Raw genomic sequence first — 22,165 nt, forward strand, 5'->3', positions numbered from 1 at the left:
GGCAGATTCCGCCTCTGCTTCCATCCGTCTGCATCCCGTTCACCCCCTGGGCTTAAAACGGCATCTCTGCAGGCCCTGAATGAGGCTGAACCTCTGTCATTGAGCAGCAGGGCAAGGCTTCCACCTTCTTCCTTCTTCCTCCCCATTAAACACCAGATCAGAAGAGAACTGGGGCTTAGGGCCACAAGAGGACTCCCTCTGGATCCAGAGTGTATTCATTTTTAGTTGTCTTCAATGAGGATTCAGAAATTAGTCCTTCGTGAAGTTCTGCCCATTAGGGCAGGCACCTATTAAATTTCGGAAAAGCATTCCACTTTTAAGCTGCAGCTCTCTGAAAGCTGGGCAAAAATCAAAGACCCCAATTTCTTCTTTAGTGACTAGAAAGGAATATCAGAAGGTAGACCACAGAGATTTTGACTGAAGAGCAGATTACTAACAAGTTCCTTACCTTTAAGATTCTCACCCACAAAGAAAGAGGAAAATGACATGGGGTAGAGAAAACTGGCTTGAGAGAGTCCTAAATGGAAAGTGCCTCAATGGCACCGCATCAAAAATGTGGGGCTGAGATCACCCTTCCAACATGTACTCCCCTCTTCGCCCACCCCCAGTTCTGCCCCCGGCCTTTATCTCTCCTCCGCCATGTTCATTATCAGAGGAGCTTGTTCTCAAAAGAAGCAGAAAGGTGCCATAACTTTGAAAGGGGCCTTATAACTTAGGAACACAAAAGAAATGTCTTTCAAAATAACATAGCAGGTAATAACATTAAATGTGAATAATTAATCCAATCCAGAAGCAGAGGTTGTCAGATGGGATTCAAAAAAAAGATCCAGGGGGCACCTGGGTGTCTCAGTTGGTTAAGCATCTCACTCTTGGTCTCAGCTCGGGTCTTGATCTCAGGGTCGTGAGTTCAAGCCCCAAGTTGGGTTCCACACTGGGCGTGGAGCCTACTTTAAAAAAAAAATCCAACTATATGCTGTCTGTTGGAGAAACACTTTATACTCAACGATACAAAGAGACTGAAAGCAGAAGGAAGGAAAAGATAGGTCATTCAAACAGCTACCAAAAGAAAGCTGGAGTGGTTATACTAATATCAGGCAAAATAGATTTTAAAACAAAAATGTTATCAGAGATAAAGAGGGATATTTTACAATGACAAAAATGGCAATCTATCCTGAAGACAGAACAATTACAAACACATATGTACCTAATAACAAAGCAACAAAATACATGAAGCAAAAACTCAATGAAATGAAGGGAGAAATAGGTAATTCAAAAATAATACTTGGAGGCTTCCATACCCCACTCGCAGTAATGTGCAGAACAGCTAGGGAGAAGACCAACAAGGAAATGGAAGGCTCAATTCTATGAGACAACTAGACCTAAGAGACATCTATAAAACACTCCAGCCAACAACAGGATATACATTCTTCTCAAGTGCACATACAATATTCTCCAGGAGACGCTTTATGCTAAACCGTAAAACAAACCTCAATAAATATGAAGGACTGAAATAATATGAAGTATGTTCTTCAACTACAACAGAATGAAATTAGAAAGCAATAGCAGAGAGAATTTTGGGAAACCCACAAATACGTAGAAATTAACACACTCCTAACTAATGGGTCAATCAAATGCAGAATCATAAGGGAAATTAGAAAGTACCTGGAGATAATTGAAAATGAAGACGTTATATACTAGAATTATGGAATATAACTGAAGCAGTACTCAGAAAGAAATTTATAGCTGGACATACCTATATTAAAAACGAGGAAAGGTTTCAAATTAATAGCCTAACCTTCACCTTAAGACACTGGAAAAAGAAAAGGAGACTAAGCCTAAAGCAAGCAGAAAGAAGGAAAAGGAGATTGAAGCAGAAATTATGATACAGGGAACAGAAGAACTATAGGGAAAATTAGTGACTGGTTCTTTGAAAAGATCAACAAAATAGCCAAACCTTTAGCTAGACTGATCAAGAAAAAGAAAAGAGAAAGAAAAGACGGCCAGATTCAAATGACCAGAATCAGAAATGAAAGAGGGGACATCACTATGGATCTGACAGAGGTAAAAAGGATTTTAAAGGAGTACTATGAACAATTATATACCAGTAATTAGAAAACTTAGATGAAAGAGACATATTCCTCTAAAGACACACCACTGAAAATGACTCAGGCAGAAATAAACAACCTGAATAGATCTATAACAAGTGAAGTTTGAATTAATAATAATAAATTATCCACAAGGAAAACCCAGGCTCAGATGCCTTCAATGCAAAATTCTACCAAACTAAAGAAGAATTAGTACCAAGTCTTCACAAACTCTTCTAAAAAGTATAAGAGGTGGTAACATATCCCAAATTACTCTATGAGACCAGTATTACCCTGATAACAAAACCAAAGACATCACAGGAATACTACAGACCAATATCTCCTATGAATACAAATATAAAAATCCTCAACAATATACTAGTAAACCAAATCCAGCTACATATAAACTGAATTATATATCGTGACCAAACAGAATTTATCCCAAGGATGCAAATGTTAGTTCCATATATGAAAATCAATGTAATACACCATATTAACCACATGATTATCTCAACAAAGAAAAAGCATTTGACAAAACACCTTTTCATGATAAAAACATTCAATAAAGTAGGACTGGAAGTTAACTTCTTCAATCTGATAAATGGCATCTACGAAAATCCATAACATCATATTGAATGATGAAAGATGGAACGCTTTCCTCCTAAGATCAGGAACAAGATAATGATGTGTGGTCTTGCCACTTCAATATTCAACTAATTTCTTGTAGTAAGACAAGAAAATGAAATAAAAGGCATCCAGACTGGAAGGGAATATAAAAGTATCTATTCATAGATGGCATAATCTTATATAGAAAATCCTAAGGAATCCATTAATGATCTGTTAGATCTAAAATGTTGTCAGCAAGGTTAAGGATAAAGATCAATATACAAAAATCTCTTGTATTTCTATCCGCTTGTAAGGAACAATCCCAAAACAAAATTAAGAAAACAATTACATTTGAAATATCATCAAAAAGAGTAAGATACCTAAGGAACAAATATAAGCTCCCTTCCCCCAAAAGCACAAAACTTATACTCTGAAAACTAGAAAACACTGTTGAAAGAAATCAAAGATCTAAATAAATGGGAAAACCTTCCATGTTCCCAGGTCACAAGACTTAATACTGTTAAGGTGGCAATACTCTCCAAATTGTATCTATAGATTCAATGGTTTGTATTAGAATCGCAGCTGACTTCTTCGTAGAAACTAAAAAGCTGATTCTAAAATTCATATGGAATTTCAAAAATCCAAAACAATCCTGAAAAAAATGGGAAGAGGCATAATTCCTAATTTCAAAACTGGCTACAAACCTACAGCAATCAAGACAGTGGGGTCAGATGAATGCAATTGAGAGTCCAGATGTAAATCCATGTGTTTATGGTCAACTAATTTTCAGCAAGGATGCCAAGACAATTCAATGGGGAAAGAACGGTCTTCCCAACAGTTGGTGCTGGGACAACTGGATATTTACCGGCAAAAGAATGAAGGTGAATCCTTACCTCACACTAGATGCAAAAATTAATTCAAAATAGACCGAATACCTAAATGTAAGAGCCAAAACTATGAAACTCTTTAGAAGAAATAATAGAGGCAAACCTTCATGATCTTGGGTTTGGCAACGGCTTTTCAGATTTTATACCCAAAACACTTTTTCATACCAAGAAAAAAGAAAAAGTAGTTAAATTAGATCTCCCTGAAATTAAAAACTTGTGCTTTAACAGACACTATCAAGAAAATGAAAAACAACAGAATGGGAGAAAATATCTGCCAATCATTTATCTGGTAAGGGACTTGTAACTAAAATATACAAAGGACTCTGAGAATTGAGTAATAAAATGATAACCTGACCCAAAAATGGGCAAAGGATCTGAACAGGCTTTTCTCTGAAGAAAATACACGAATGGCCAAAAAGCTCATCAAAAGATGACTGACATCAATAGTCATCAGAGAAATGCAAATCAAAACCGTGAGATACCACTCCACACTTGCTAGCGGGACTAAAATGAGAAAGTCAGAAAATAAGTGAATGTTGAGAAGGCTACAGAGACCCTGGAACCCGCCTACACGGCCGATGGGAATGTCAACTGGGGCAGCCACTGTGGAAAAAAGTCTGGCCGCTCTTCAAACAATGAGACATGGTTACCATGCGACCCTGCAATTCCACTCTCAGGTATATTCCCAAGCGAAATGAAAACATGTAACACCAAAAACTTGTACACGAAGGTTCATAGCAACGTTATTCATAACAGCCAAAAGGTGGAAACAATCCAAATGTCCAACCATGATGAATGAATAAAGAAGACATGGTCTATCCGTTCAATGGACTATGACTTGGCTATTAAAAAATGAAGTACTGACCCATGTTACGACATGGATAAGCCAAGATGACACTCTGCTAAGTGAAAGAAGCCAGTTGCGGAAGACCACACATGTGAGTCCACTTACAGGAAATGTCTAGAATAGGAAAATTCACAAGATAGAAAGTAGAGTCACGGTTGCTTTCCGGCTGGAGAGGATGAGAGGTGGGAGGTGATAGCTATGGGGATGGGGCTTCTTTTCCAGGTGAGGAAAATGCTCTAAAATCAACTTCGGTGATGGTCGCACAACTCCGGGAATATAGTAAAATCCGGCGAATTATACACTTGCAACGGGCAATTGTACGCGGCATGTGGACTACATGTCAATCATGCTATTTAAGTAAATAATATAGGGGGAAGAAAAAATCCTGGAAACTTCTGAAATCTTTCCTCGGACTCTGCCAGTCCCTTTTCGCTGACAAATCTTATCACAACAGTATAAACACCCATGGTCTTTATCAGCTTCCTCCTCCCACCTCATACACACACACACACACACACACACACACACACACACGGCCCCTTTCCTGTCCCTTGAGAAAACACACACGCAGCTTTCTTGTCGCTGGAAGGTGAGGTTTAGAACCCAGCGGGACGCGGACAGAGATGCCCCCCCCCCCCCCCCACAGCGGGAAGTTCAGGGCTGCAGCAGGAGGAGACGACGGAGGAGGAGGGGACGGTGGGGGAGGGGCAGATGGGACGGACTCCGCTGGGGCTGGGTCTCGGGGCCCCAGCTCCCATCCTGACTGCCGGGGGCCCAGAGTGGGGCCGGGCCCCGCCTTACCGACAGCGGCCAGCTGATGCAGGTGAGCAAGCGGTAGAGGCGGAAGAGGTGCACCAGGTAAAAGACAAGGATCATGATCAAGTTGCAGATGGTGACCACTTCGAAGTAGCTGTAGGCGCTGTGGCTGACCCTCACCGAGCTCCTCACGCAGATGAAGGCGATCAGCAGAGTGACCTGGACAGAAGCACAGACACGGCAGTCACCGGCCAGCCCACGACGGACGCCCCGGGAGCCCCCGGAGGAGCGGCTGCGAGCGCAGGGATTTCCGCACGAGCTGGCTGCAAGGCTGGGGAAGGGCCCGTTCGCACAGCGCCCGCTTTTAAGACCCACGGGAGCTGTAAACGCTGCCCAGTGGCTTTGTCCTCTGGGGTGTGTTACGTGGTGCCAGCAGGACGCCTCCCCGAGAGAGGGCAGGAACGCAGGAAAAGAACCGAGCAGAATCATTCCGTTTATTTACCTAGTAGGCGGAACTGCAGGAAGTTGCCGGTACTTGACCGGTTTGGGCCCACAAAGATGGCGACTCCCATGTCACACCTCACCAGCTGGTGGACGGCAAGCTAGCATTTACTGATGCCTGATGTACACGATCTCCTTGAGGCCTCCCAGCAATCTGCCACGGAGAGGACATCACCCCCATGTTCACACTGGGAAACCAAGGTACACCAGTTCAGCAACTAGTTCAAGGCTACCTGGCTCATAAGCGTGGAGGTGGGATTGGAAACTCACGCCTGTCTGACTCCAAGGACCTGTTCCTCCGTGTCAGATGCAGTTCTGCCTTCCCAGAACGTAAGCCCTCCTGACAGACAAGCTGAGGACGGTGGCTACGTTCGGAAACAGACAGGAATCCTGGTTATTCAAGGAGGTGCTTGCTCACCACGGGGCATGTGGTGAGAGCTCGCCCAGTATACGGTTGCAGATGAATGAATGTGCAGGATTAATAAATTACTGACCTATGAATGAATTAACAGGTCTGGTAAATTATTAGCAACATATGAATCCCACGGGACAGCAGATGGGAAAAGGAAAGAGAAGATTCTGAGTTTTTGTGAGGGCCACTCAAAAAGAATAAAATCTTACGTACCACACAGAGGGAATAAACCACTAACACACAGGTGTTAAATGTATGTAAACCCTTAGGATCCATTTTAAAAGTACAACTAATTGAGGACAAAGATGATTTTTTTTACTGCTTCGTTCCTACAGAACAGTGAACAAAGGCCGTGTGTGTGAGAGAGAGAGGTTTTGTGTCCTATGGACTTAGCGATGTCTGGTTTGGTTGTTGGCACTATGGCAAGGTGCTGCGGGCATTTAGTGGAGAGAGGCCAGGGGGGCCACTAAATACCCCACAACGCACAGGACGGCCCCCACAACAAAGAACCATCTGGTCTCAAATGTGGCCCAGACTATCGTGCTGTCATGGAGAACTGGATGTAGAAGATGGGAGTTTAGGGGCGCCTGGGTGGCTCAGTCGGTTAAGCGTCTGCCTTCAGCTCAGATCATGATCCCGGGGTCCTAGGAACGAGTCCCACACTGGACTCCCTGCTCAGCGGGGAGTCTGCTTCTCCCTCTGTCCTTCACCCCGTTCATTCTCTCTCTCTCACTCTCCTCTCTCAAAAAAAAAGAAAAAGAAAAGAAAAGAAAATGTGAGTCTATAACAGGCATTAAATCACAAAATGGATCTAACACCAGTTAAAAGGGTCAGCGTGAAACACGCCGTGTTTTCTCAAGCCCCTCGTTCCTAGCACTCTGGCAAATTCCTCAGCACAGGCACAGGGGTGAAAAGAGAATCGACACGAGGATGAAGGCGTGTGCAGGGAGTACGCTGCTGGCCAAATCCAAACAGCAGACGGACTCTGACACAGAGGGACCCTCGACATTTGCGTATTCTCCTTTGCTAATGAGCAACGTGAGTATTTTCATTTTTTCGGTTCCTCTTCAGCCAGCCAGCCTTGGTAATATAATGATTCACGCCTTGAGGTTGTTTTAAAGCTCTGAGGGGAGCTCTGCTTCACGCAGGACTGGGCGTGCTCACCAGGGCTTCGCTGCTGCTCAGTCCGCATTTGCAGGCCTCGGGTCTACGGGTGTCCCCACCTCCTGCTGACCCCTCCCGCACTGGGGCCTTCGAGGCCCACCTTAAAATGCAGAGCACTCAGGATTATGCAATGCCCCTCCTAGGTGGAGAAGCGAATCTGTGCCTAATGCAAAGATTAGACTAATTTCTACGACTCTTCACCTGTGAGTCACCTCTTTCTCATGGTGACACAGAGATGCGGGAGTTTCCCAGTGAACACAGGGGTCCGTGCAGGTCTTCCCCTCTGCGCTCCCAGGGCTGAGGACCTTGCAGAATGAAAGATGTCACTGCTGTGCCACAAAACCATCTCAGAGCCCCCTGGAAAACATTCTTGTGAAAGAAGACTTCCCAAATTCTGTCCAATTGGCCTAAGGCCGCCTACCATGTGCTCTTCTTCCAAGAATCCCAATTTTGGAAAATCTCATTTAGACCACAGATGGTATACACTAATGCATGCAACGAAAAGCCTCCTTTTTGTCCAATAATTCACTCATTTCTACTTTAAATGGCCAGCATCTTAGCCAGTGCACTTAAACAAAAATTAATTGACAGCAAACTATTCAGAACTCTTCTAAGGCCAACAGGTAACCTCAAATGCTAGAGACCCCTGAATCATCTAGAACAATATTCTGGCGCAGCCAGAAAGGTGAAGCAGAAGAATGAGCAAGCCAGACCATCATGGAGAAAAGGCCCTGGGGTACTGATCGCCCCCACCCCCACCCCAACCACAGCCCCCTCAGACCTCTTCTTGTTTCCAGTTAGAAAAGCAAATCAGGGGTGTCTGGGTGGCTCAGTCGTTAAGCGTCTGATTTCGACTCAGGTCATGATCCCAGGGTCCTGGGATCGAGCCCCGTATCGGGTCCCTGCTCAGCAGGAAGTCTGTTTCTCCCTCTCCCACTCCCCCTGCTTGTGTTCCCTCTCTCGCTGTCACTCTGTCAAATAAATAAAATCTTAAAAAAAAAAAAAAGCAAATCAAAAACATAGCGGAATTCAGACAACCTGAGGGAGGAGTTCTGATTTCAGGGCTGAGTGAGGAAGGCTGGGAGGTTTCTGGAAGGCACACGTGGTTCTGTTTAGAGTAACTTAAATGCGATACCATCCAACGGACTAACTTGTTTCCTGGGGGGGGCCTCTAGCTCCCCTCATAAAGGTGTGTTCTTTTAAACTGAACTGCCATGAAAGTTGCAAATCAAATCTCTAGCACACACGTCCAGGGATTTAAATGTAATGTCGCCAGCCCCCTCAACCCAGAGCCAGGGTCTCACACACCAGCTGTGGCACTGTTCAGAGTCACTGGAATCGTCTCAGACCGAAACCACCCCCTCCTCCCCCAAACTGTGTCATTTCTGACTTCATCCTATCAGAGTTCTTACTAGCAAGAAGAGATGATTTTTGTGAAAGCAGCCGCGGGTTTCAATTCCACAGATAAAGCAGGCTGACATGACCTGAGGGAAACCATGTCCCTCCACCACAACTCTGCGACTCAAACATCCCAGTCTCCACAGCCAGGTGCCAGGCAGCTTGCTCAGGGTCTCAGCCCAGGTGTGTGTGTGTGTGTGCGGGGGGGGGGGGGGGGTCCCTCAGGGAAGAAATCACCTGCTGCCTACAGTCTGTGCCCTGGAACATTCCCTCAAGCAAGCTTGATCTTCCCATGCCTCTGCCAAGTCTGGTCTGCTGAGCGTGCCTGCCTCTGTCTGAAGATGGCACCAGACACCTTACGTTTCAAGACCCCGGGCTGGATGCAGGCAGGTCACCCAACCCCACCTTCTCGCAGGGTGGCGGGCGGGGGGAGGGGGGTATCATGACCTTGGAATAATGTTTCAGTGAGAGGGACAGGCAGGAGAAAGAGAAGTAGCTGATGAAAGCCAACATCAAAAGGTCTCAGACCCAACTCTAACAGGCTTTTCTGGAAAAGCCCAGGAGATGAAAGCCAGGCTTGTTCAAAAAGTCAGAGGTGGGGTGAGTCAGTGATTGCAAAGTGCATTTGTAGATGCGAGCGGGCCCCTAAATGCCTCTGCTTGGCTGTGCGCAGGCAGGAAGAGGAATTTGATATGCTTATAACTTCACTGAATTCTGCCCTGCGGTGGAAGGAAATTTCCCCCCACCTTCCTGTTAAAGCCCCCGCTGGTCATTACCACCAAACAGCCCTGGTGGAACCTCATTAACACCCACGGGCGAGAGAACCCTCACCCGACTTACTTCCTCCGGATCCCCGTCTCGCTCACCAATATCAGACTCTTGGTCCAGGCTCCTTCCCATCCTCCCAAGCCCCAGCACACAGCTCTGTTCTGCGGCCAAAAATAAAAAATGCCATCGGAAGCACAAGGGAGGGGGAATAACCGAAAACACATTATGTCGGGAGTCCTCAGGTGCAGGTGTCGAGGAGCCCTCTAATTAATGCACCGGCTTCCGACCGTAACCATTGCAGCAAAGTACCTGCAGCTTATTAAACACCAAATATGCTTGTCCGTGCTGGGACTATTTCCGGAAGGACACAAGAAACTGCCTGCCTCGGGGGAGAACGGATTATTTAGCGGTTTTCCAAATTTGCTATTTTCTTTTCCTGTATTATAAAAAAATCACATATTAAGCTGTAAAAAAAGCATTCTTTTTAAATGACACGTCTTGGAGATCTTTAATGGCACAGATTTACCCTTTTCTTTCAACTGGCTGTGGCTTTATTTGACCCAGTGTTTCTCAACCTCAGCACTACTGGCTTTTGGGGCTGGGTCATTTTTGGTAGGGGCTGTCCGGTAGCATGGTAAGCAACATCCTGGTCTCCACCCACGAGGTGCCAGGAGCATTTCCCTAGGTGCGAGAACCAAAAACGTCTTCAGATGTTGCCAAAGGTCCTGGGGGGCAAAGCCGCCTCTGGTCAAGAACCACTACCTTAAACAACCTTTTGCTAATGGGCATCCATCACATCCCCCGTTTTTTACTAATACAAACAACCTGCAAGAGAATACCCTTGGGCACGCTTTCTGTACGCACGAACATTTCTGAAAGGTTCTCAGAAGTGAAATGACTAAGTGAAAGCATATTCACATGGAAGATTTTGATGTCTGCTGCCAAAAGGCTCTCCAAAAAAAAGAGGCGTTCCCCCGCACAGATTATTATCAGTATTTAAAAAGAAAGGAAATGGTATCTTTTTATTTAACCTTCATCTCCCTCATGACTAGTGGGTTGAATATCTTTTCGTAAGTTTATTGGTTACTGCCTTATCATATTCTTGGCCTATTTTTCTCGCTTGTATTTTTATTGTGGACTTGATATATTCTGATTAACCTATTGTCTGTTACAGATATTGCAAATATATTCTGTCCATCGCCTTTATTTTTAGTCTTTTACTGAAATTAAAATTTTTATGCAGTCAAATCTATGCATCATTTTTATAGCTTCTGGGTTTTCTGTCTGACACTCCACCTGCAGGCTCTGGTCCCAGCCACGTCTGCTTCTCTGGGCACACTGGGCTCCTAGAATGCCTCACGCGCTACCCCTCAGAGTCCCCCTGTATTCACCCTGATGGAACCTTTGAGATTGATACTGTATCTACTTGTTTGTTGGCTAAATGTGTATTTGCTTGCTGGTTACCTTGTTCACTACCCTTCTCCCAACTACTCTAGGGACTCTGTTGGTTTCACACTTAGTCTCTGCTCCTAGCAGAGTGCCCTGCACATGATAGGTACTGAATTCAACATCGGGTGAATGAATGGTTTCTGGGGTCAACCTGCCATCCTCCGTGACAGCTCCTCGACACTCTATTGCACTCCAACCCCCAAACCCCAAAAAACATGTGTCTCCCTCCCTTACTGCCTCAAGTGCTTTGAGAAGAGAACTGTGCTTTTTCATTAAACTTCACTTAGGAACCCAGCACAATGCCTGGCATGTAGAAAAAAAATGAATGACTTTTGGAGGCTAATCTTGGACACCTTTCCAAGTTGGCTGAATGGGCTCATAACCGCCCCAGGGGGTCTGGCATTCAGGCTCTCCCAGACAGTGGGGTGTAAGGGTTTCTAGGCGCCTCATTTGTGATTGAGCCAGAACATTCTCTGCTTGTGATTCAGGCCAGGCCATGCTCCCCTTTTCCCTACTCGATTTTCCACCACGGAGCCTGGATGGCAATCTGGGCAAGCATCATATCACGCGCGTCACCACTGCCCTTTGCTGGCAAAGGGCATCAGATCACACTTAGAGTACCGCGACAGAACGCTCAACTTGTCAAGAATATCATATCAGAAAGGATCAGAGAAGCACAACTGACATTTACTAGGTAGCCAGCTCAGTGGTTTGGTGCTTATAGCGAACCAACCTAAAACCACAAATTTTTGTTTAGTTTCCAAGTAATAGTTTCTCTAGATCGTTTCTCTTTCAGTATCTGACTCGATTTCCTGGTCTCTGCTGTGGCTGATTGAATTTCAAGTACAAAAGCAACATTCTCTGCCTCTTGCTCCTGCCATTACTCGGGGAGGACGTGCTGCTTTGTCTATGTATGGAAGCGGAAGGACAGGGCCGGGGGTGGTCACCTCCCCGAGAAATGGGTCAGCAGAGAGGACCAGGGGCAGCTGAGACAATGTGGAGACGCCACAGGGAATGGGAGGATTCAGCCGCGAATAATGGCATGGCTCCCCATGATGAGAAGAGCACAGGCAGTACCTAACACTGACCACTCGCCGTGAGCCAAGCTCAAAGTGCTTTACGAGGACTTGCCCGTTTGATAATGTGGGGTCACAGAATGGAGGCTGAGCTACAGAGACAAGAAGCAGCTTCGCACCAATCACCCGGCTTGGACCCGGCCTGCTGGCTGCAGCACATACTCCCCAGCACGTGTAGAGAGCGTCCCGTTGCCATGGCAGTGATGGCCAGAGCCCCGGAGCCTCCGGAGCTGCGTCTCCCAAGGGCCCTCCAGCCTCAACTCTGGCTACTGAATGCATGTCAGCAAAGTGAACGGGACAGAGAGGAATGGCTCAGGTGGATATTTTGTTCCAACTTACACTCCTTTCTGTTGATGCACAATTCAAAAACTATTTTCTGCCTCCTTTGTGCTAGGCACTATTGACAGAATCATTATCAATGTAACAGACACAGTCCCTGCTCTCCTGGAGCTCACAATCTAAAGGAAGAGACAAACACCCACCTACGCCACCACAACTTCTTCATTATAAACTTTTCAGAAGGAAAAGTACAGGGTTTTCTAAAGATCACAAGAAATTTAGAAGAACTTGGGGCGCCTGGGGGGCTCAGCTGGTTAAGCGTCTGTCTTTGGCTCAGGTCATGATCCCAGGGTCGGAGGATTGAGCCCCCCCCCCCCCCCCCCCCCCCGCACTGGGCTCCCTGCTCAGTGGGGAGCCTGCTTCTCCCCGCCCCCCCTCCCGCTTGTGCTCTCTCTCTCCCTCTCTTTCTCTTTCAAAGAAATACATAAAATCTTAAAAAATTAAAAAAAAAAAAGAAAGAAATGGCCTGTTAGGAATCGTGTTTATGTCAAGTCTCCTGCTTAAACCAAAGTTACTCAAATTATACAATTAATACTTACTCATGATAGAAAATTAATTCATGCAAATATCTATTTAAGAAAATAAAAATCACCTATCATCCCATTTCTCAGAGATAACCACCACCCCTGGCCTTTTGGAGTATTTCTTTCCACACAGGTATGTTTAAAGAATATATGTATTATTTTTTCTTTTCAAAGATTGGCTTATACTGGACATATACTGCTTTTCAAAAAGATAATTATTTTACCATTTGTAGATGCGACTTATTTAATTATTCTGCCCCAGAGCCCTTATCATGGCCTAGCAAGCTGTTTATTTTTACCTATTTATTATTATTAGTTTTGGCTGTCATTCCCGAATGTAAGCCCCATGATGATGGGGGTTTTAATCACCCTTCGGTTGTTTCCCCAGGGCCAGGAACCCAAATGGTACCCAGGTCCCCCATGGATGTGAGACCCTTCTGTGTTCCAGGCACTGTGGGGGGCCCCATTCCCCCTCACTCATGCCTGGGAGGGGAGGGAGGTGGATGGGGGAGTAGAGGAAGTTAGTAACAGCATCACCCTGGAGAGGTCCCACCTTTACATGTGGGATGAGACCAGGACACTCACTCTAGCCTGTGCAGCCTGAAACATGGAGGGGCTTCAAACCCAGAAGCAAGGGGTCATCGGAAGTGTGTCAAATACGTACGCGCCGGTTCAGATATAGACCACGCCAGAGCGACCCTTTAGTTTGAGAAAAGCTGACTCTTAATCTCATATCCCAGCTGAGGCCGCCCCTGCTCACCTTATTCCTCAGTGTGTACACGGCTGGCCCCTGGGCACACAGGCGGGGGGCACGACTAATTCCCTGTTGTATCCCCAAGTGCACAGGCCTTCAACGGTCAACTGAGATCTGAGCCTGGGGTTAAGCTGGATTCTCAACAGCACTCCTGGGGTAAACATGGCGGGCAGGCGGGGTGCGGCCTCTTTCCGGTAATCACTTCCCCTCAGGCTCTCCAGGGTTTACCGAAAGGCAGCACTGAATGCAGGGCTTTGCTTTTCCCCATAAGCAGAAGAGGGGAAGCCCGAACAGATGCCATCATGACCAGCGAATAGGACGCCCAGCAATTTAGAAATTTACTGAAAAATTTATGGATAAGATAAAACACACTGGAAGGTCTGCCTCACAATGTGGGAGCAAATGGGCATAAGGGATCTTTCGGGGGTGATGGAAATATCCTAAAATTGGATTACAGAAGAGGCTGCACAACTCCGCCAATTCACTAAAAATCACTGAATTGCACACATAAAACCAGGAGCTTTCATGGTGTGTACATTATACCTCGATAAAGCTGTTAAAGAACAATATGGGGGGATTAGGTGGGCAGGGATATAGTTCCACGAGGACTGGCCACGGATTGGTGATCGTGGCTGCTGGCTGAGGGCTACGGGCCACTCACTATGCTATTCCCTCTACTTCTGTATAGATTTGACATTGTCCATAACAAAGAGCTAAAAATACGATGCCCGATAAGCTCAGGGAAATAACTAATAACGAAGAGGGGAGGGGGGAAAGGAATTGAAATTTGCAGTCATCCCTGTTACATAAAGGCACAGTGGGAGTTAGGGAGTTGTTATTTTTATCTTTAAAACTATAAGGCAATAATCCCACGTCATGAGCAATTCTGGCCGCGTGATGCTTTGGGGCTTCATCCAAGAACAGACAACAGTTTTTGGTTTCTTCAGATAAGCCGAATTCCAACCACAGGCAGACGGGGCGATAAGGTTCTGCACTCACAGGAGTCAACAGCCCAAGGACCAGAGCAGAGGGCGCCTCTGAGGCAAGCAAGCACCCCGGGGTCTGAACGGGAGGAGAGGTGCCCTGGGGTGGGGACCAGGTGGGTCCCAGGTGGACAGCTGCTGCCTGCAGCTTTCCACGGTTCTTGGTACAAGGTGGGCTGAGCACAGCATGGCCAACCTTCAGCCAAGAATACAAGGAACATTGCGGAGCAATGTTTTTCCAGGACTGATCAGAAAAACAGCCAAGCTGCTTCGATCAACTTGGCAGTGGGGTGTGGAAAGCATAATCAAGACCCTGAGATGTCTGGAAATGCATGGTGTGATTTTACAAGCCCAAGAGCCTTTGTGAGCAGAAAAAGAAGTGAGAAGCCTTACACTAGGATGAGACCCATTCCTTCCCTAATGACGCGGCTGCCCCATAACACCTCAACTTAATTCTTTTCAAACCTTTGCTCCTTCTGAGTCTTACCAATACCTTTGGCTTCTAAACCCCTGCTCTCTAGAAGCTAAGGAGCCTCTTAAACCCTTTCCCAATGGCCAGTTCTCTCAACTCCAATTTGTTTATCTTTGGTTCTTCTCTAGGAGGCACATTTACCTGGTCCGTCAGTGCGGAGATAAGGATATAAAGGGAAAACTCTGCCAGACTTGAGGCTACAGGGAGCAAGCCACCCACCCAGGTCACCTTGGGTGACGATGCTTGCTGTAAGGACACGGGAGCCACCTCAGCACCACTCCAAACAGGCCTCAGGAAGAGCTGGTGGGCAGCCCTCACTGCTCAGGACACAGCCTACACGTGGGCATCTTTCTCCCCAGACCATGCCACCTGCTCCAGGACTGAGCCCCTCTCATGCCACACTCTCCACAGGGAGCAGCCCTTTCCACCAGTCACCGCCCAGAACCAGGCCACTGCACAGGCCTTGGCTCTCCCGTACGTCCTGCTGACAATGCAGTCTCTGCTTCAGTCAGCTGGATCCAGGGTCAGGTGATGCCACACACAGGCTTCTAGACCAGCGATGTCCAATGGGGTTTTCCGTGATGATGGGGATGTTCTCCACCTGTGCTGTGCAGCGTGGTAGGTAATGGCCACGAGTGGCCATGGAGCACTTGAAACGTGGCTGGTGAGGGGCGCCTGGGTGGCGCAGTCAGTCAAGCGATCAACTCTTGGTTTTGGCTCAGGTCGCCATCTCAGGGTCATGGGATCCATCCCTGCGTCAGGTTCCACGCTCAGTGTGGCGTCTGCCTGAGACTCTCTCCCCTTCTCCCTCTGCCCCTCCCTACTGCTCTCTGTCTCAAATAAATAAAAAAAATCTTAAAAAAAAAAAAAAGAAATGTTGCTGGTGTGACTGAGGAACTGAATTCTTAATTTATGTTTAATTGATTTAAATTTAAATAGCCACACATGGCTAGTGGCTACCGTATCATACAGTTCTATGCTGTCCACGAAGCATTCTCTGCCCTTCTGTTCCCCAGAAAAGGGGCCTCTCCCTCCTCCAGCACCTCACTCCCATCCCATCTACCATATCCTCTTCCCGGTCTCGTGCCCCTCACGAGATGAAACTTCCTTGCAGATCCAGGCAGGGTCGGGGCCTCCCTGGGTCTCACAAAGGAACCATTCAGTGAGAGAACTCACTCACCAAGTGCTTGTCCTATTGAGTTGGACCAGACCTTTGTCCCTCCTTTGATTAAGTATCAGGCTTCCAGGAACGGCTGTCCATATAGTCCAGAGAGGTTGGTGACCTTGCACAGATACGAGAAGAGAGTGGATGCCCCAGCCATCAGTTCTAGTCTACGTAAATTCCATTTTATTTCTGACAGGCAGCTTGACTTTGGTACAACTAACCACCTCAGCTCAATGGCTGCTGCCACTTTCTAGCTGTGAGGCCTCGCATTTCCACGCCTCAAGTTCCTCACCCAGACAGAACACCTTATAAGGACGTTGTGAGGATAGAATCAGTGAACACGTGTACCTCTGGACTTAACACCAAACTACCAAATATCTAAACAAATGCATATCCTTTGATTCAACAGCGTCATCTCTAGTAAATTATCCTATTAAAACACTCATGGGGGGCGCCTGGGTAGCGCAGTCATTAGGCGTCTGCCTTCGGCTCAGGGCGTGATCCCCACATTCCGGGATCGAGTCCCACATCGGGCTCCTCCACTGGGAGCCTGCTTCTTCCTCTCCCACTCCCCCTGCTTGTGTTCCCTCTCTTGCTTGGCTGTCTCTCTCTGTCAAATAAATAAATTTTTTAAAAAAATCTAAAAAAAAAAAACCCACTCATGGATTTAAAAAAAAAAAAAACACTCACAGATATAAACCAAGATTTATTTATAAGAATAACACAGAGTGTTATAAAAGTGGAAACATTTTTAAAAACCAAAATATTCAATAGTACATTGATTAAATTATGACTCACCCTGAGGATAAAATACTATGTACCCATTAAGGAAAATGTTCAACTAGCTAAGAGAAGAAAAAATCAGGCACACAGCTGTAAGTCCTCCCACCACCCACCACCCAAGTAAAACTAGAAACAATATAGGTAAGGGACACAACCACAGACAAAATATTAACTGTGAAAATTCTGGTGTGATGGCATTGTGGGTGATTTTTATTCCCTGTGTGTTTTCTTCATATTTTTAAAAACGTCTATATTGAAATGTATTACTTCCGTAATTATGGCAAACATACTTCAAACAATCTTGCTTTAAGAACATGGGAAGATATTCCCAACATGGTAATAAATATAAAAGAGGTCCCAAAGTGAAAAAGGTCACAATGTGAAAATATACTTGCATGTGTGCCGAGAGAAGCCAAGTCCCCAGCATGCGTTTCGTGCTCACTGTAACTCAGGGTTTTCTGTGAGGGGTGTGGACGCTCTAGTTTGTTCAGGATAATCCCAGTTTATGCTCTAGACCAGCTGGCCCGTTGGTGTCCCCCCAGCTCTCAAAAGTGTCATAAGAGGTTTTAATTTTCCCATTTGTGTTTCCCTGTATTTCTAAATTATAATGAACATAATGTGTTTCCTTAATTATAATTTGTAAAGCCCCAACACACACACACACACACACACACACACACACACACACACACACACACTGATGCTGTTGAGACTGGAATGTAATTTACAACAAACAGCGCTCCTGACCTTCCCCTGCCCCTAGGTTCTAAAATCAGCGGTGGGTCTTATAGACAACACAACATATTAATTCAGAAATGGGAAAACAGAAAATCTATTAAATGCTCTTTTTTTAAGATTGTAAGACCTAGAAAACTGGATAAAATCAGCTGGGTAGGACCCCTGTGTGTAGCCATGGTCTTACTGGTAGAAGGCGCTAGGTGTTTCTCAGAGGCTCCCAGATGAGGTGATTAACAAAATAAAAGCGTGTGACTGCCAAGGAATCTTCTCCAGGACTGGAAGGGGGCAGGGGCAGGGCTTACAACCCTTGCTGGGACCTGAGGTTTTTTTATAAGTACTGAAATAATACTGATAATGATAATTATTTCCATGAACAGCTAATTTCATTAGCATGGGTTAAATTCCATTATTGCCCCCATTCCACAGACGAGGAAACTGAGGCATGGAAGAGGCATCTGCCCCAGGTCGCAGAGCTGTATGCACAGAAGTGGGATTCAGGTTTTCCATCTGGCTCCAGCATGTGCTTCTGAACCACAGGATACCGCTTCCTGCCTCTTGTATGTTTTTCCCAAGCTGTGAGACTGAGCAGATGAACATATCAGCAAAGCCCTAACTTGTAAAGCTTTCCCCAGGGCTCGGTGGTCTGGAGGGGGGCAGGGAAGACTGGCACGAAAGGCTCAACCCAGCTCTCTGCAGCCAGATGGTCTCATTCCCTTGGCCTCAGTAATGAGGTGTAAAAACAGCACCCAACACTCTCTCTGTGCACTGTCCCTGACTGTGTCTCCCTGAAATGGCCCCAGCAACATGTCCAGTCTCACAAGACTCTTCCAGAACCCTGCTGTTCCTCACCAAGAAGCAGAATCTATTTCCCCTCCCGCGAACTCGGCAGCCTTGCTGTGATGGAAAACACTCGGCATGCCTCCCAAGGCTGGGTCACAGATCTCAAAACTGACTTCCTTCTGGCCCTCTGTCTTAGGACGCTGACCCCTGGAACCCTGCTACCATGTTATAAGGAGGCTCTGACTCTTGGAGAGGCCACGTGTAGGTGTCCGGCCAACAGCCCCAGCTAAGAGCCCCGGTCACCAGCCAGCATCAGCTGTGACACGTGAGCAAGGGAGACATCAGCCCCTTCCAGCCCCAGCTTCCAAGTCTCCCCAGCCCAGGCCCTGTCATTACGGAGCAGAGACAAGCCCTCTTCACTGTGCCCTGCCCAAATTCCTGCCCCACCGAAGTCCAGAGAAGTGCTTGTTCTATGCCACCAAACTCTGGGGTAACTTCATATGCCACCAGGGTAGCTGGAGCAGGGACGAAAACAGAAGAGGCCCCGCTTGGTCTGTTTTGAAAGCAGCGTATGAATTGTTCTGGGTTTCGGGTTTTGATTCTTTGCACAGGGAAGTGGAGATCTGTCCAGAGGGCAGCGGCGGGCGCAGCTGAGAGACAGCCAACATCTGTGACCCGCACCTGGGACTCTGGCTTCCACGGGTCCCCTCAGCAGAGATGTTCTCGGGCCAGGCTCAGCGGGAAGGCAGCTGTCACCCCTGAGAGTCTGGCCGCGAAATATTGTGTAATGACTCCACCGTGGTGGAGGGGATGACAGGAGAATGGCCCCATAGAGGAACAATGCCGGTGACGGTCCGAGGCAGCTTTTGAGAGCCCTTGGTCCTGGCCGCCCTGTCGCCGTGAATCCACGAGGGAGAAGTAGCAGGACAGAGAACGGCCGGCGCCGCATCCCCTGCACAGCTCAGCTTGTAGGAGTCACTTGTCGGTAGGACTTCGTTTGAACGAGATCCCACTACCAAATATACCCGCACGCACTCCACGTGCCACTGCACACGTCAGTTGTGGGTCTGACGAGTTCATACTGCCCAACGTGTGCTCCGTGGCCATGCCATCTTCCCATTCCCCCAAGCTTTTAAAAAAGATTTTATTTATTTATTGGAAAGAGAGAGAACATGAGCAGGGGGAGGGGCAGAGGGAGAGGGAGAAGCAGACTCCCCGCTGAGCAAGGAGCCCGGAGCAGGAGCAGGGCTCAATCCCAGGACCGTGAGATCATGACCTGAGCTGAAGGCAGACGCTATACCGACTAAGCCACCCAGGCGTCCCTCACACCCCTTTTCTTTACTCAGGTTACTGGCCCGAGGGTCTCAGAGGATGGGGGACAGGTGGACAGGGCTGCGTCACTCCAGGGATCCCAGCAGAACCCAGCCCACATCAGATGACAGAAGCCAATCCCCGGCCTTGGAAGCAAGCCTAGTTCACAACTAGCAGGACCAACCCCAGCCGACCTCAGTCACGTGAGCAATAAACACTTATTGTTATTTGCCATCGAAGGCTTATGACTATTTGTCAGACAGCAAAAGCTAACTCATATTTCTGATTCCAGAACGGCCCTGGTTTCCCCGTCAGGCAACCCTAGTTTTTAAAATGGAAAGAAGAGGGGCACCTGGGTGGCTCAGTTGGTTGACTGTCCGACTCTTGATTTCAGCTCAGGTTATGATCTCAGGGTCCTGGGATCGAGCCCCGCGTTGGGTTCCATGCTCCCCAGCGAGTCAGCTTCTGCCCCCCCGCCCCGCTTGCGCTCACACACTCTCTCTCTCTGAAATAAATAAATAAATCTTGAAAAATAAAATAAAATGGAAAAAAGAATAAAGCTATAAACTTAGTGATTATTTCTGAAGGACCAACCACGTTGCCAGCCCTGTGCTTGGCACGAGGGATACACGGCGACACTGGTTTCCCCTTTGCCAAAGACAATCCTAAGGAAACCGTGATGTAGGAGAACTAGTTATGCTGCCCCGTATTTTGGCGGCTGTCCTGGGGAAGTAAATATTTGGAGAAGCTGTGGGGCCAGTCCCAGCAGGAGGCCTGGCATCTAGCTCCGGGTCTGGTGCCAGAAGTGAGTGCCTGTTGAATCTGAGATTGTGGGTGTGGGAGGCCTTGATTAAAAACCTAGGCAGCGTAATGCCAAAAAAGTGCCAGCCTGGGGAAGAAGAAATTAGTCTGGGATAAAAAATGACAAGGCGAGTATACAAGAACCATTAAGGGATTGTAAGCACGTGTCGCTGCTGGAAAACCACAGTTGTTAAGACTGTATGCTCAGCATACGGGACCCAGAGAGGAGGAGGGAAGGGAGTCGTGAGTGTTGGCCAGAGGCTGGCGCCCAATCAGAGTAAGCACAGCTGAGTGGGAGCACAAAAGCATCTACAGGTCCAATAGTCACTCAGCAAACACAATTATTAGTGGGCCAATCAACCACTCTGGGACTCAGTTTCCTCATCTTTAAAAGAAGGATAATAAAACCTACCATACAGAGTTGACATGAGGATTAAATGAGCTGGTTTGGGCACAACGTTTAGAACAGCCTGGAACATCTCTAGTAAACACTCAACAGAGATTAGGTATTAAAAGTCCTTTCAGGGGTTTGTTGGGAAGAGTAACTGGGATATTTGCGAAGCTCTTAGCACAGGGCAGCCCTTACACAGTGATTCTTCCACAGGCAGTATGTCATCCCTGGGAGATGAGCGCACTATCAGGACAGCTTAGACACAGGCCCTGTCCTAAAGGGTAAGGAGCTTCAGACCCAGACACAAGCACCTTAAAAGAAAACGGGACAAATGCCACCCGGGAGGTGCAATCTGTGAGGAAGGGTCTTGGAAAAGGGAGAAGGTCAGGCATGTTCTCTGTGAGAAGCAGACGTGGCCCTCGTGAGGACTCTGTAGGAGGGAGGATTTGAACAGGCAGGGAAGGCAACATGGGGGCTTCCAGCAGAGGGAGCGTGACAAAGGAAGGCCTAGGGGTGCAAAAGCACAGGGCGTATTCGAGACTAGGTGAGCTGTCCACTTGGGGCAAACCCCACACATGTGTAAAGGGCATGATGGGAATGAAGCCGGCAGGGAGGAGTGGGCATCAGATTCCAGGCTGAGACAGTAGACATCGTTGATGGGCAACGGGGAGCCAGTGAAGAAGACCCACAGGCAGAGCTGAATCTCTGGACACCTAATCCAAGTAACAAGGGACTGGAGATGGGGGAGAAGAGCCTCGGGTCAGTTTAGAAGGAGGCTGTTAGTTCTAGCAAGACAATGAGGACTAGACTCGCAGCACCAGCCAGAGGGGACGGGTGGGAGAGGAGAGCAGCCGGTGGCCCACGAGGACCCAGGCTGCATGACGCTGCATGACGATGCGGGGAGCAGACCCCCTCCGACCACCAGGTCCATGCAGCTGGTGCATTCCAGCAGGAAACTCCCCTTGCTAGCTCAGTAGGGAGGGAGCTGCCGCAGATTCCTCAGAGTGCTGACAAAGTGATCAAAATGGGCTGGCAATTCCGTCTGTCCAAACATGTCCACCCTCGAAATCACAGATTAAAGAAAAATCTGCCAGGCCTCACCCCTTCTGCAGGCCGTTAGCTGCCGCCTCCTCTGTTCTCTGACCGCGTTCTGGAGAGCAGCCCCTCAGAGAGGAC

The 22,165-nt window shown here is 47.4% G+C and overlaps 1 protein-coding gene across 1 annotated transcript in view; it reads right to left on the reverse strand.

Moving 5' to 3' along the window:
• The window catches only part of CMTM7 (CKLF like MARVEL transmembrane domain containing 7), a 53,747-nt gene that overhangs the window by 8,511 nt on the left and 23,071 nt on the right, over window positions 1–22,165 (reverse strand). Inside the window, exon 2 of the mRNA XM_045776109.2 lies at window positions 5,226–5,399. Within this exon, the coding sequence (XP_045632065.1) occupies window positions 5,226–5,399 (174 nt within the window). The remainder of the gene's footprint in view (window positions 1–5,225; window positions 5,400–22,165) is intronic.

This window comes from Ursus americanus, chromosome 20 (genome assembly GCF_024610735.1).
Source record: "Ursus americanus isolate L20-20 chromosome 20, mUrsAme1.1.p, whole genome shotgun sequence".
NCBI classification, from domain to species: Eukaryota; Metazoa; Chordata; class Mammalia; order Carnivora; family Ursidae; genus Ursus; species Ursus americanus.